Source organism: Coregonus lavaretus (genome assembly GCF_964263955.1).
Source record: "Coregonus lavaretus genome assembly, contig: HAP1_SCAFFOLD_1575, whole genome shotgun sequence".
NCBI classification, from domain to species: domain Eukaryota; kingdom Metazoa; phylum Chordata; class Actinopteri; order Salmoniformes; family Salmonidae; genus Coregonus; species Coregonus lavaretus.
Genome location: NW_028165223.1, coordinates 90057 through 105427, shown reverse-complemented (window position 1 = coordinate 105427; position 15371 = coordinate 90057). Strand labels below are relative to the sequence as shown.

Here is a 15371-nt window from a genome sequence, read left to right as displayed (position 1 = left end):
AACGGGACTCTAACCCGGACGCTTATAAGAAATCCCGCTATGACCTCCGACGAACCATCAAACAGGCAAAGAGTCAATACAGGTCTAAGATTGAATCATACTACACTGGCTCTGACGCTCGTCGGATGTGGCAGGGCTTGAAAACTATTACAGACTACAAAGGGAAGCACAACCGCGAGCTGCCCAGTGACACAAGCCTACCAGACGAGCTAAACCACTTCTATGCTCGCTTCGAGGCAAGCAACACTGAAGCATGCATGAGAGCACCAGCTGTTCCGGACGACTATGTGATCACGCTCTCCGTAGCCGATGTGAGTAAGACTTTTAAGCAGGTCAACATTCACAAGGCCGCAGGGCCAGACGGATTACCAGGACGTGTACTCCGAGCATGTGCTGACCAACTGGCAAGTGTCTTCACTGACATTTTCAACATGTCCCTGACTGAGTCTGTAATACCAACATGTTTCAAGCAGACCACCATAGTCCCCGTGCCCAAGAACTCTAAGATAACCTGCCTAAATGACTACCGACCCGTAGCACTGACGTCTGTAGCCATGAAGTGCTTTGAAAGACTGGTCATGGCTCACATCAACAGCATAATCCCAGAAACCCTAGACCCACTCCAATTTGCATACCGCCCCAACAGATCCACAGATGATGCAATCTCTATCGCACTCCACACTGCCCTTTCCCACCTGGACAAGAGGAACACCTACGTGAGAATGCTATTCATTGACTACAGCTCAGCATTCAACACCATAGTGCCCTCTAAGCTCATCACTAAGCTAAGGATCCTGGGACTAAACACCTCCCTCTGCAACTGGATCCTGGACTTCCTGACGGGCCGCCCCCAGGTGGTAAGGGTAGGTAACAACACATCTGCCACACTGATCCTCAACACGGGGGCCCCTCAGGGGTGCGTGCTCAGTCCCCTCCTGTACTCTCTGTTCACCCATGACTGCATGGCCAGGCACGACTCCAACACCATCATTAAGTTTGCCGACGACACAACAGTGGTAGGCCTGATCACCGACAACGATGAGACAGCCTATAGGGAGGAGGTCAGAGATCTGGCCGTGTGGTGCCAGGACAACAACCTCTCCCTCAACGTGACCAAGACAAAGGAGATGATTGTGGACTACAGGAAAAAAAAGAGGACTGAGCACGCCCCCATTCTCATCAACGGGGCTGTAGTGGAACAGGTTGAGAGCTTCAAGTTCCTTGGTGTCCACATCACCAACGAACTATCATGGTCCAAACACACCAAGACAGTCGTGAAGAGGGCACGACAAAGCCTATTCCCCCTCAGGAGACTAAAAAGATTTGGCATGGGTCCTCAGATCCTCAAAAAATTCTACAGCTGCACCATCGAGAGCATCCTGACTGGTTGCATCACCGCCTGGTATGGCAACTGCTTGGCCTCTGACCGCAAGGCACTACAGAGGGTAGTGTGTACGGCCCAGTACATCACTGGGGCAAAGCTCCCTGCCATCCAGGACCTCTATACCAGGCGGTGTCAGAGGAAGGCCCTCAAAATTGTCAAAGACTCCAGCCACCCTAGTCATAGACTGTTCTCTCTGCTACCGCACGGCAAGCGGTACCGGAGTGCCAAGTCTAGGTCCAAAAGACTTCTCAACAGCTTCTACCCCCAAGCCATAAGACTCCTGAACAGCTAATCATGGCTACCCGGACTATTTGCACTGCCCCCCCACCCCATCCTTTTTACGCTGCTGCTACTCTGTTAAGTATTTATGCATAGTCACTTTAACTCTACCCACATGTACATATTACCTCAACTACCTCAACTAGCCGGTGCCCCCGCACATTGACTATGCAACGGTACCCCCCTGTATATATAGCCTCCCTACTGTCACTTTATTTTACTGTATATATAGCCTCCCTACTGTCACTTTATTTTACTTCTGCTCTTTTTTTTCTCAACACTTTTTTTGTTGTTGTTTTATTCTTACTTTTTTGTTTAAAATAAATGCACTGTTGGTTAAGGGCTGTAAGTAAGCATTTCACTGTAATGTCTGCACCTGTTGTATTCGGCGCATGTGACCAATAAAATTTGATTTGATTTGATTTGATCCTATTAATAATAATAATAATAATATGCCATTTAGCAGATGCTTTTATCCAAAGCGACTTACAGTCATGCGTGCATACATTTTTACGTTTGGGTGGTCCCGGGGATCAAACATTGCTCTACCAATTGAGCTACAGAGGACCATTAAGGTTAGAATATTGCAAGAGAACAATCTAATTATTAATGTTGTAGAAAATTGTCTTTGTCCTCAGTCAAACACAAAGTACTTTCAGAGTCTTTTGTAGAATTCAGATAGACTTTATTACAATCAATATAGCCGAGGTGGTCTGCAGAGCATCTAGCTTTCCACCTCTCAGCTCTCAGTTTATACAGTCAATTTACATACATTTTAGCTTAATCCCTCCCTCTTTGGTTCCTCCACCACTGTCTCCAGTTTTCACCTCTTGACCGCTCCGCCCACTTCCTTAATGGCGGTATCTGACTTCCCTCCCTTCTAGTTCCGTGTCTGGAAACAATAGTGGTGGGACCAAGCCCTGTCATGCAAAAATAACAGAGCCATTTCCTGGCTCCGTTCTGACCCCCTAATTGATTCCCAAACCTATCAATCGATACTTAAAACATGGCAGGTCCATAATCAATTTTCTCAAACATACAGTGGGGAAAAAAAGTATTTAGTCAGCCACCAATTGTGAAAGTTCTCCCACTTAAAAAGATAAGAGAGGCCTGTAATTTTCCTGATAGTTACACGTCAACTATGACAGACAAATTGAGATAATAAAATCCAGAAAATCACATTGTAGGATTTTTTATGAATTTATTTGCAAATTATGGTGGAAAATAAGTATTTGGTCAGCTGCAAACAAGCAAGATTTCTGGCTCTCACAGATCTGTAACTTCTTCTTGAAGAGGCTCCTCTGTCCTCCACTCGTTACCTGTATTAATAACACCTGTTTGAACTTGTTATCAGTATAAAAGACACCTGTCCACAACCTCAAACAGTCACACTCCAAACTCCACTATGGCCAAGACCAAAGAGCTGTCAAAGGACACCAGAAACAAAATTGTAGACCTGCACCAGGCTGGGAAGACTGAATCTGCAATAGGTAAGCAGCTTGGTTTGAAGAAATCAACTGTGGGAGCAATTATTAGGAAATGGAAGACATACAAGACCACTGATAATCTCCCTCGATCTGGGGCTCCATGCAAGATCTCACCCCGTGGGGTCAAAATGATCACAAGAACGGTGAGCAAAAATCCCAGAACCACACGGGGGGACCTAGTGAATGACCTGCAGAGAGCTGGGACCAAAGTAACAAAGCCTACCATCAGTAACACACTACTAGGGACTCAAATCCTGCAGTGCCAGACGTGTCCCCCTGCTTAAGCCAGTACATGTCCAGGCCCGTCTGAAGTTTGCTAGAGTGCATTTGGATGATCCAGAAGAGGATTGGGAGAATTTCATATGGTCAGATGAAACCAAAATATAACTTTTTGGTAAAAACTCAACTCGTCGTGTTTGGAGGACAAAGAATGCTGAGTTGCATCCAAAGAACACCATACCTACTGTGAAGCATGGGGGTGGAAACATCATGCTTTGGGGCTGTTTTTCTGCAAAGGGACTAGGACGACTGATCCGTGTAAAGGAAAGAATGAATGGGGCCATGTATCGTGAGATTTTGAGTGAAAACCTCCTTCCATCAGCAAGGGCATTGAAGATGAAACGTGGCTGGGTCTTTCAGCATGACAATGATCGCAAACACACCGCCCGGGCAACGAAGGAGTGGCTTCGTAAGAAGCATTTCAAGGTCCTGGAGTGGCCTAGCCAGTCTCCAGATCTCAACCCCATAGAAAATCTTTGGAGGGAGTTGAAAGTCTGTGTTGCCCAGCGACAGCCCCAAAACATCACTGCTCTAGAGGAGATCTGCATGGAGGAATGGGCCAAAATACCAGCAACAGTGTGTGAAAACCTTGTGAAGACTTACAGAAAACGTTTGACCTGTGTCATTGCCAACAAGGGGTATATAACAAAGTATTGAGAAACTTTTGTTTTTGACCAAATACTTATTTTCCACCATAATTTGCAAATAAATTCATTAAAAATCCTACAATGTGATTTTCTGGATTTTTTTTTCTCATTTTGTCTGTCATAGTTGACGTGTACCTATCAAAAGAAACCAGACAAGACCTCAGAAAAAAATGGTAGACCTCCACAAGTCTGGTTCATCCTTGGGAGCAATTTCCAAACGCCTGAAGGTACCACGTTCATCTGTACAAACAATAGTACGCAAGTATATATGTTTACGATATAAAGCACTAAGGTTATACTTTCAAACATTACCAATTCCAAAGGTAACAACATAAATGTTTCTACTCAAAATAAAATATAAGTGTCAGTATCCAAACACATAAAAAATACACAACAATAATGCAGCTCTGTTTCAACCATAATATCTATTTAAGACAGTTATCTTGCAATTGAATAAGCAATACATGAACTAGTGGATTATTTATAATATTATTTATCATAATATAATTTATTAATGTTTACAAGGTCTAGTAATGCTTGCTCTCCATTTCGGACACTTCCCTAACAACAGACTTCTGAATCTAAGCAGAACCTGTTTACTTCCCTAACAACCGACTTCTGAATCTAAGCAGAACCTGTTTACTTCCCTAACAACCGACTTCTGAATCTAAGCAGAACCTGTTTACTTCCCTAACAACCGACTTCTGAATCTAAGCAGAACCTGTTCACTTCCCTAACAACCGACTTCTGAATCTAAGCAGAACCTTGTTCACTTCCCTAACAACCGACTTCTGAATCTAAGCAGAACCTGTTCACTTCCCTAACAATAGACTTCTGACCTCATTCTAGAGTCATTATCACCACAAAAGTAATATGGAACAGGATATATAAGTCTGGGAGGATGAATATCTCCAAGTCCAGGTTTCTCCAGCTGTTGCTGGTCCTTGTAGTCATGACAAGCCCCTCCTCCTCCTCCTGCCACCACCCTATAAAATACATTCTGGGTTTCCGTAAGGGCAGTCAAGTGGTCCTCCTTTGACGTTGCTTCCCATTAGAATTCGTATAGTGTCCTGGTTTCCCTGGTAACTGGGATCACCTCTGTCAAGTTCATGTCTCATTCGGGTTTCGGTCCTTATGGTCGTTCTCCTCACAGTCATTTGTTTCACCGTGGTTCTGATCAACTGGGTTTTCAGCAATGGCAACAAACAGCAAAAAGACTATTCCCGTTACTACCAGTGCTATGCTTATTATCATTGCCATTTTTAGTGAACATTGCTCCCCGTTTTCCAAATGTCAAGAACCAGCCAATCCCAGGCACACGTGTCCTGCCCAGCTTTATTCTTGACTTCCTGTCTCAATCCTTTAAGCTTGATCATTGCTTCAGAGAATATTCCTCATGGGGCAGTATTATCTTGACTCCCTGTCTCAATCCTTTGAGCTTGATCATTGCCTCAGAGAATATTCCTCCTGGGGCAGTATTATCTTGACTTCCTGTCTCAATCCTTTAAGCTTGATCATTGCTTCAGAGAATATTCCTCCTGGGGGCAGTATTATCTTGACTTCCTGTCTCAATCCTTTGAGCTTGATCATTGCCTCAGAGAATATTCCATCTAGGGGAGGTATTATCTTGACTTCCTGTCTCAATCCTTTAAGCTTGATCATTGCCTCAGAGAATATTCCTCCTGGGGGAAGTATTATTAGGACTAAAAGTGCAGCCCTCGCTTCCGAACATAACACAGACTCCGCCTTTTTCTGCTAAGAGCCAATCCAGAGCCTGTCTATTCTGCCAGGTCATCCTACTTGTTGCCTGTACTTGTTCTCCCAGCGTTGACAATGCTGATGTAACCGGTGTGAAATGGCTAGCTAGTTAGCGGTGCGCATTAGTAGCGTTTCAATCGGTGACGTCACTCTGCAAGGGCCGCGGCCTTTTGTGGAGCGACGGGTAACGGTGTTTCGAGGGTGACTGTTGTCGATGTTTGCAGAGGATCCCTGGTTCAAGCCCAGGTAGGGGCGAGGAGAGGGACGGAAGCAACACTGGAAATGGAACAATTAAATACATTACAATCAACAGAGGTTCATAAATTATACTGACTCAGTGTCAGGATTTGAATCAATATTTATTTGGATAACTCTTAATAAAAAGTCAGTATAATTTATGAACCTCTGTTGATTGTAATGTATTTAATTGTTCCAATTCACATTTTTATTAAGAGTTATGACTGTGAGACCCATGAGGCGTCACTACAGACCCGGGTTTGATCCCAGGCGGTGTCACAGCCTGCCGTGATTGTAAGACCCATGAGGCGGCGCAATAAAAATGGGCCTCAAAATTGGCGTCAGGATCTCGTCACGGTATCTTTGGCATTTCAATTGCCATCGGTAAAATGCAATTGTGTCCGTAGCTTATGCCTGCCCATACCATAACCCCACCATGGGGCATTCTGTTGACATCAGCAAACCGCTCACCCACACGACGCCATACACGTGCTCTGCAGTTGTGAGGCCGGTTGGACGTACGGCCAAATTCTCTAAAACAACGTTGGAGGCGGCTTATGGTAGAGAAATTAACATTCAATTCTCTGGCAACAACTCTGGTGGACATTCCTGCAGTCAGCACGCCAATTACATGCTTCTTCAAAACTCTAGTCATCTGTGGCATTGCATTGTGTGATAAAACTGCATATTTTAAAGTGGCCTTTTATTGTGCCTAGCACAAAGTGCACCTGTGTAATGATCATGCTGTTTAATCAGCTTCTTGATATGCCACAGCTGTGAAGTGGATGGATTATTATGGCAAAGGAGGAGAAATGCTCACTAACAGGGATGTGAACAACATTTGAGAGAAATAAGCTTTGTGTGAGTATGGAAAACATTTCTGGGATCTTTTATTTCAGCTCATGAAACATGGGACCAACACTTTAAGTTGTTGCGTTCATATTTTTGTTCAGTATAGTTTATTTATATAGCACATTTCAGACATTAAATGCAACGCAATTCACAGGAAAAAATGAATAAAAACTATGAAAATAAAAACGGAAATATTTACTAGACAACAAACAGAGGATAAAAAACGAAAGAATATCAATAAAAGCTGAAAAACTAAAGAGCATCAAAGGAAATAACATTGGTTAAAACAATAAGAATATGATGTAATATCCAGCCCAAAATATAAGCTGGTTTTACTACACTGTTTATAAACAATATAATTGTGCAACAACAACAAAAAAATCTGTTAATCACATAAATTATTATGATTACTAAATGTTACATGAAATGGAAATATTATGAAATATCAAAACAGAATGTACACCCCTTTGTCAATATGTATTGGCAATAATTCATTTCCAATAGGGAGGCATGGAATAATTAAAAATGTATATTTTGTCAGGCTGGATGTTTGAAATATGAGTAGGTGATTTGAGTCATGCTTCTTCAGCAGTGGAATAAAGACAATTAGCACTTGAATGTTGTAAAGAAATACTGGAGTGATGTAAGATTGTTAATAAAACAGTTCATAGACGCATGTGTTATCCTGCGTCCATGTTTATAGGCTGCAAGTACGTTGAAATGAAGTTGTTTTCAAGTCGTTGAAACAACGACCTAAAAAATACATATTTTTAACTTTAACTTTCAACCAAAACCAAACGTAGATTGGACCTCGAGTATAGTCTTCTTTTCAACGTCTTTTCAACTATATTTTGCAAGGTGGGATACTGCTCAATGTCAAAACACAGTTTTAACGTGTCCAAATCAATAACCAATATGCAGAAATAGTTTGTGATAAATGGAAAACCTAAACATAACATATACTATCGACACAAACATGTTCCACAATAGTAATCATAATACTTGTATTTTTTTTAACGAGCACCTTATTAACTGCACAAGCACCAAAAACACAGTTGTTTTGACAAGTGGCAATAAATCACTAATATCGATTAGGGGGGGAAAATCAGGTTGTACGTGCTGTTGAAACTAACACAACAAAAAAATACACATGGAAATGGGAGATATCTTTTACTTCACTGGTTAGAGGACAACCTGCAGAAGACAGTCAGCTACATTTTGGAGGGATGCATTTAAATTTAGCGGTCCCCAAAACGAAGAGAAACGCAACACTTATTTGTCATCACTCATATCAATATCATGTTGAAATCAATTGCGCGCGAGGGGGGAGATGAGGTTGCACGTCCTGTTAAAACTAACAGCTCAAAAACCACACGGAATCTGGGAATAATGTGTACATCACTGGTCAGAGGACAATTTGTAGAAAACAGCAAGCTACATTTAGAAGTGTTGCATTTTGATTCAAGTGGGTGGCCAACGTGGTAAGTGTAACACAACTCATTTCAGAGCCTGGATTTTCCCCCTGATGAGGCTAATATCCATATCACGCTGAAATCAATAGAACAGGGGGAAAACGGTTGGGGCGGCGCACAATTGGCCCAGCGTCGTCCAGGGTAGGGGAGGGAATGACCAGCAGGGATGTAGCTCAGTTGGTAGAGCATGGCGTTTTCAATGCCAGGGTTGTGGGTTCGATTCCCACGGGGGGCCAGTATGAAAAATTAAAAAATTATGTATGCACTCACTAACTGTAAGTCGCTCTGGATAAGAGCGTCTGCTAAATGACAAAAAATGTAAAATGTAAATGGTTCTACATTGTGAAATTCATTAAAATACTCATACAACAATGTTAAAACATTGTGACATTATTTAATTGATATCATGAAACAACTCCTTCATGTATGTACTTTCTGATGTTTAATCAGAGTTCTTTTACGAGCGTATCTCTTGCCACATTGATCACAGCTATAAGGTTTCTCTCCTGTGTGTGTTCTCTGGTGTATAGTCAGCTGGCTAGATGTAGTATAACTCTTCCCACATTGATCGCAGCTATAAGGTTTCTCTCCAGTGTGCGGTCTCAAATGTACCCTCAGGTGGCTTGAGCGAGTAAAACTCTTCCCACATTGATCACAGCTATAAGGTTTCTCTCTAGTGTGTGTTCTCTGGTGTATAGTCAGCTGGCTAGATGTAGTAAAACTCTTCCCACATTGATCACAGCTATAAGGTTTCTCTCCAGTGTGCGTTCTCAAATGTACCCTCAGGTTGCTTGAGCGAGTAAAACTCTTCCCACATTGATTACAGCTATACGGTTTCTCTCCTGTATGGATTCTCATATGTCTTTTAAGGTCTGTATAAGAGTTGAATATATTCCCACAGTCAAAGCAGCAGTGAGATTTCTTCCCTGTGGGTTTCCGCTGCTGTTTCTCGAGGTGTTCTGATCTGGAGGGACTCTTCTCTGCCTCCTCAGCTTCATGATGTTGTTGAGGCTCCCCAGAGGATCCACGATAGTCACGTCTCTCTTCTGTGTGAACGACAAAGTCAGACAGATGGTTAAAAGGCCCACAACAGCAGAAATACTGTTTATTTGAGGTAAAAGGTGATGCCCAGAGCGTACCCATGAAGCTGTACAACAATTGACATCTGTTAAATTATTTGACAATTGTCTTAAGACAGTCAAGTGAGCAATAATAGTAATATCTTGTCTTGTTTTCACATTAGTAGTAACATCGATGATTGTAGGCTAGAAATATTAATACGCACAAAACATATGAACAAAATCATCCACTGTGAAAGTTGATACTTGCAGGCCCTTCATATGTAGGCTATGAGCAGCACTTCGTTAAATTGATCAAATCAGTTATTGTTTTCTTGATCAAACCGTGAGCAACACCTGTCAAACTCATTTCTCTCAAAACACAGGGATGTCGATTCCCACGGGACTAGTATTTCCAGAGGACCTTGGAGTTTGCCAAAAAACAGTAGGTTATTCTGGCTTGAATTGTTACTCTCCTGCCATGTAAAAATGACTGACATGGCAGATTCAGACGGGACTAAAATTGCAGATGTGGTGTTTTTGTGCTTGTGCATATAATTACATTCAGAACCGCGGACAGCGACAGTATCCAAAGCGGGAGAAAGTACATTTGTTATAAAATAATATTAGATTTATTAGTGTTGCATCATTTTTTTGTACATAATATAACCATATACAATTTATGTATCACATGTCTTAGAGCGATGGACTGTGCCATCTCCGTGGCCTCCACAAAGTCTTGTGCACCAGCTGTTCCGGACGACTGTATGATCACTCTCTCCTTAGCCGATGTGAGTAAGACCTTTAACCCCTGTAAATCTAAGCCGTTGGGGGAGGGGGGCTAAACGGACATATGGAATTGTTTTAAGATGGTCGTACTATGGATTACTTAAATTACTTAGATTGAAGCAAATTTGCGTCAATTGACTCCAAGGGGTTAAACAGGTTAATCTTCACAGACAGATTACCAGGATGCGTACTCAGAGCATGCACTGACCAGCTGGCAAGAGTCTTCACTGACATTTTAAAACGTCTCCCTGACCGTGTCTGTAATACCTACATGTTTCAAGCAGAGGCATTAATATGGAGTTGGTCCCCCCTTTGCTGCTATAACAGCCTCCACTCTTCTAGGAAGGCTTTCCACTAGATGTTGGAACATTGCTGCGGGGACTTGCTTCCATTCAGCCACAAGAGCTTTAGTGAGGTCGGGCACTGACGTTGGGCGATTAGGCCTGGCTCGCAGTCGGCCTTCCAATTCATCCCAAAGGTGTTCGATGGGGTTGAGGTCAGGGCTCTGTGCAGGCAAGTAAAGTTCTTCCACACCGATCTCGAAAAACCATTTCTGTTTGGACTTCGCTTTACGCACAGGGGCATTGTCATGCTGAAACAGGAAAGGGCCTTCCCCAAACTGTTGCCACAAAGTTGGAAGCACAGAATCATCTAGAATGTCACTGTATGCTGTAGCGTTAACATTTCCCTTCACTGGAACTAAGGGGACCGAACCATGAATAACAGCCCCAGGCCATTATTCCTCCTCCACCAAACATTACAGTTGGCACTATGCATTGGGGCAAGTAGTGTTCTCCGGGCGTCCGCTAAACCCAGATTCGTCCGTCGGATTGATCACTCCAGAGAACGCCTTTCTACCGCTCCAGAGTCCAATGGCAGCGAGCTTTACACCACTCCAGCCGACACTTGGCATTGCGCATGGTGATCTGGGGCTTGTGTGCGGCTGCTCTGCCATGGAAACCCATTTCATGAAGCTCCCGACTAACAGTTATTCTGCTGACGTTGCTTCCAGAGGCAGTTTGGAACGCGCTTCAGCACTCGGCGGGCCTGTTCTGTGAGCTTGTGTGGCCTACCACTTCGCAGTTCAGCCGTTGTTGCTCCTAGACGTTTTCACTTCACAATAACAGCACTTACAGTTGACCGGGGCAGCTCTGGCAGGGCAGAAATTTGACGAACTGACTTGTTGGAAAGGTGGCATCCTATGACGGTGCTACGTTTAAAGTCACTGAGTGCTTCAGTAAGGCCATTCTACTGCCAACGTTTGTCTATGGAAATTGCATGGCTGTGTGCTCGATTTTATACACCTGTCAGCAACGGTTGTGGCTGAAACAGCTGAATCGACTAATTTGAAGGGGTGTCCACATACTTTTGTATATATAGTGTATTTGCGACTGCTCGACTAAAAAAATCTGTCTAAAAAAATCTCTGTCGACAAAACAGCCTACCGACCAAACAATCAACCAGTCGACTAGGGTCAGCCCTAATAAAAATGAAAATACATTTGCAGAATATTATAAAATGACTTATCAACAGCTCCAACAATTTGACCCCCACAGGAAAGCCTCACTGGCAGATATAGAAAGACCCATAAACTGGATAGTCATTGATTCCTGAAAAATATAACTTATAAATGCCTCAAATGTTTCAACTGTCTTACGCCATCAGAAACCAAAACATAAGCTCATATAACGCCACTGTTTGTAAACAAACACTGTATATCTTCAAAACCAGGTTAAAACTGTGATTTTTACCTTATGGATGGCCAGTCCTTGTATTCATAGTGTAGTGAATTCCAGGGGTAGCCCTGAGCTGGACTCAAACCTGGGTCCAGAGACTGTCAAGCCAACACCTTATAACTGTTATACCAAGATGTCTGAACTTATTGATGAGGTCGCTAGGTTTTGGGTTAAGGTTGCTACAATAGCTTTCTCTATGAATTTGAGAGTGGTTACATTTCTCCAGCCCCCATCCCTCAGCTGTTTACCAAACCAAGTCTCTCTTGGCAGCCATTTTGTTGCTGTTTAAATCCTAGGTTGTCCTTTTAAAAAAGCCACATCAATCAATCAACCAATCTTCAGTTCAAACAATAACAAAGCTGTCATTCCACCACTGTTTTGGTAATAAGATGATGATGGGGCTGGAGAAATGTAACTACTCTCAAATTCATAGACAGACCTATGGATGCAAGGACTGACCATCCATGACATCAACATTATAGTTTTAACCATGTTGAGGCTATACAGTGTTGGTTCACATTTACATTGTTTCTAAACATTGGAGTAAAAAAATCTTACTTTAGGTCCTGATGGGGTAAGACAGTTGAACTAAGCTCATGAGGCATGTGTTATATTCTTCCAGAATCAATGGCTATATATAAATAATTTAAAAGTCCAAATATGGATGTAGCAACTGCAGATTTCACCTTTAACACCACACATCAGTTCAACAACAGTTTTTAAGACAGTACTTACTAGTGTTAATCAGGGCCCGGTTTCCCAAAAGCATCTTACTGCTAAGTTCATCATTAGAACCATTGGATGCCTTAAGATGCCTTTGGGAAACCGGAACCAGATATCCAGTTTCCTCCTCCTTTTTCGATGTGACAGTCATCTCCTCCTCCTCCTCTTTCACTCCAAACACGGGAGCCTCCTCCTCTTTCACTGTAACATCCTCCTCCTCTTTCACTCTGAACGCGTCTTCCTCGTCTTTCACTGTAACATCCTCCTCCTCTTTCACTCTGAACGCGTCTTCCTCTTCTTTCACTGTAACGTCTTTCTCTTCTTCTTTCACGGTAACAGCTTCACCCTCTACTTGTTTTTGTATTGTAACATCCTCCTCTTCCTCCTCCTCTTTCACTAGAGCTTCTTTCTCCGTCCAGCAGACCGCCTCTTCTTTAGCAGGAGGAGAGTAGCTTAGTGAGCTCATGGTCGGGGATGTTAGCTAGCTAGGCTAGTGCTAACTTAACCAGCCAGCTAGCTGACCAATAACAACAACACCGTAAATATGAAATTAAATGGGATAACTAACTAGACGACAGAAGTGGGTTTAAAACACAGTATCTAATATACACGAAAGCGTCTAAAGAGCTTTATTGGTTGGGCTATTTTGTCTAGCAAGCTACCGAGGTGTCTGACTAACTGTTGCTGCTGTTGAAAGAAGCGTCCCGTCCACTAGATTATACGTCACACTAGCAGCATAGCCTTAAAGTCCCACATCGCCATCTGCTGACTGGAGTGGGTAACGAAGTTGAGTAAAATGTAGATTTAATTTTCAGACAAAAAGTTAAAGGGTAGGAAGCCAATGTAACAACACAGTGTGGTTAAATACTTAGTAACTTAGTTGTAGTCACGATCTGGTTACCTATTAAGTACAAACAGTTATGTTTTAGCATTATTACATATTTATTCACTTATTTCCGGATATCTTCTAAACTACCCACAATGCATTATTTCTCAACGTCATATTGATGTACTCTTTTTTTATTTATTGTTTAAAATATTTTTTATTGAACGGTAACATGCATATTGGTCTACTCTGTGCTACCGAGTTTGAACGCTATCTCTGCAGCTAGCTCAAGCTGGCTAACGTTAGCCACACCTGGACTTGTGTGGCTAAAGACTTGAACTAACCCAAGATAGACCAGAGCCTGTCGTTTCCAATAGGAGCAAATTAATCATAGTGGGCAGAACAAGCAAGGAGGTGGGCAGAGCCAAGCAGGAGCAAAAGAGCTCCTATTGGCGCGTTCTAGCATTTATTTGCATATTTCCGTTAGGGAACGCCTACTATGCAATAACTCAATTCGCCCTTGCACTCCTTCTAAACAACACAATTATTAGAAACTTTGTCAAAGGCTAAAGTCTGCCAAACGTAGTCCACTCTGTTTGACACAGATTCTAGTTTTGAAAATAGAAACTGTATTGAGATCAACCGTTTATCATGAGAAAAATTGCGGAATATCGGCCAAAATCCATCTCGCTCCATCTTCTCCCACTGCCGGCCACTGGGCTTCCTCTCATCACCATATTTGGTAGTAAGTTGAACCGCCAACCGGATGCTTCACATTATGTTTCACATTTATACATCAGGTGAAATATCTGGCTCATTGTTCTATCTGTGGTGTGGTTGTGTTATCAGGTGGTGGGCAGAAGCTTGTTGGGTTTTATTTTTCTCATAATTGGATTTGTATGTGATGAATAGCTTAGAAGGAATGCATTAATGATTAAGCATGAAGGGTTTGTACTGTACAAGCTGTGATTAATGTGAGGAGCTGTTTTAGGGAGTAGGGGGAGATAAGAACTTGTGTCTCAAAATACTAGACCTCACTGCCTCTTTGTGATCTGTGAACCGTCCTTGAAACGTAGGTACATAGAGTACAGTGGAACGGTGTCTTTTCGGTGCTGACTCTGCAGGTTATTATCATAGCAACTTTGCCTGGCAACAAATGGAGTGCCAAGGAGTTGAGACCAACCCCCGCGCCAACGGATTGGCTGAAATGGAGTCTGGACCACACTCAGTCCTTTGCTCTGGTTGGCCAACAGAAGAGGTGGAGGCTTTCTGTCAGAGTATTTGAGAAAGAATCTGTAAACAATAATTCTAGTTCTCTGTCGGCCCTGCGTGGTTTGTCAGTGAGCCCGTATACGAACTTTCATACTTATCATACATACATTTTGCATATAATAAATTTAGCTTGGATTGAATATCTCTTGATTTTTCTTATTCCAATACCAGATTTGAATTACGCAATTTACAACAATTGGTGACCTCCGACTGTGATCTGGTAGCGGAACTTCACTTCGCTGGAATTCACCCAGCCTATTGGACATCACTGTCATCGAACCGTGTTTCACAAATTGCCCGGGCTTCTATAAAGGTAAGCAAAACACCTATTGTAATATAACTGAAGTTTTGCACATTGGCTTTATCCAAATTAATTTTGTGAAGCACCTGTTTGATGTAAGTGAACCCTATTCTACTATAAATAACAATTACAGTATACTATTTCGATTTCATAATATACTATGCAAATGTTTGATAATTGTGATGGTTAAACCCATGGGAGTGTAACGCTATGACTGAGGCTCATAGGAGGCACTTTAAAGTAGATTAGACAGTGCGACGCTATGACTAAG

General features: G+C 42.5%; 1 protein-coding gene across 1 annotated transcript; it reads right to left on the bottom strand.

Annotated features, from left to right (window-relative positions):
- Positions 1–8815: 8815 nt before the first annotated feature.
- LOC311116110 (uncharacterized protein) lies at positions 8816–13376 on the bottom strand (the record flags this gene model as incomplete). The annotated part of the gene is made up of 2 exons (XM_084191237.1): positions 12714–13376; positions 8816–9441 (listed from the first exon to the last, which is right to left on the bottom strand). The coding sequence occupies exons 1-2, from the start codon at positions 13165–13167 to the stop codon at positions 8816–8818; spliced, it is 1080 nt and encodes a 359-aa protein (XP_084047363.1). The 5' UTR covers positions 13168–13376.
- Positions 13377–15371: the final 1995 nt, after the last annotated feature.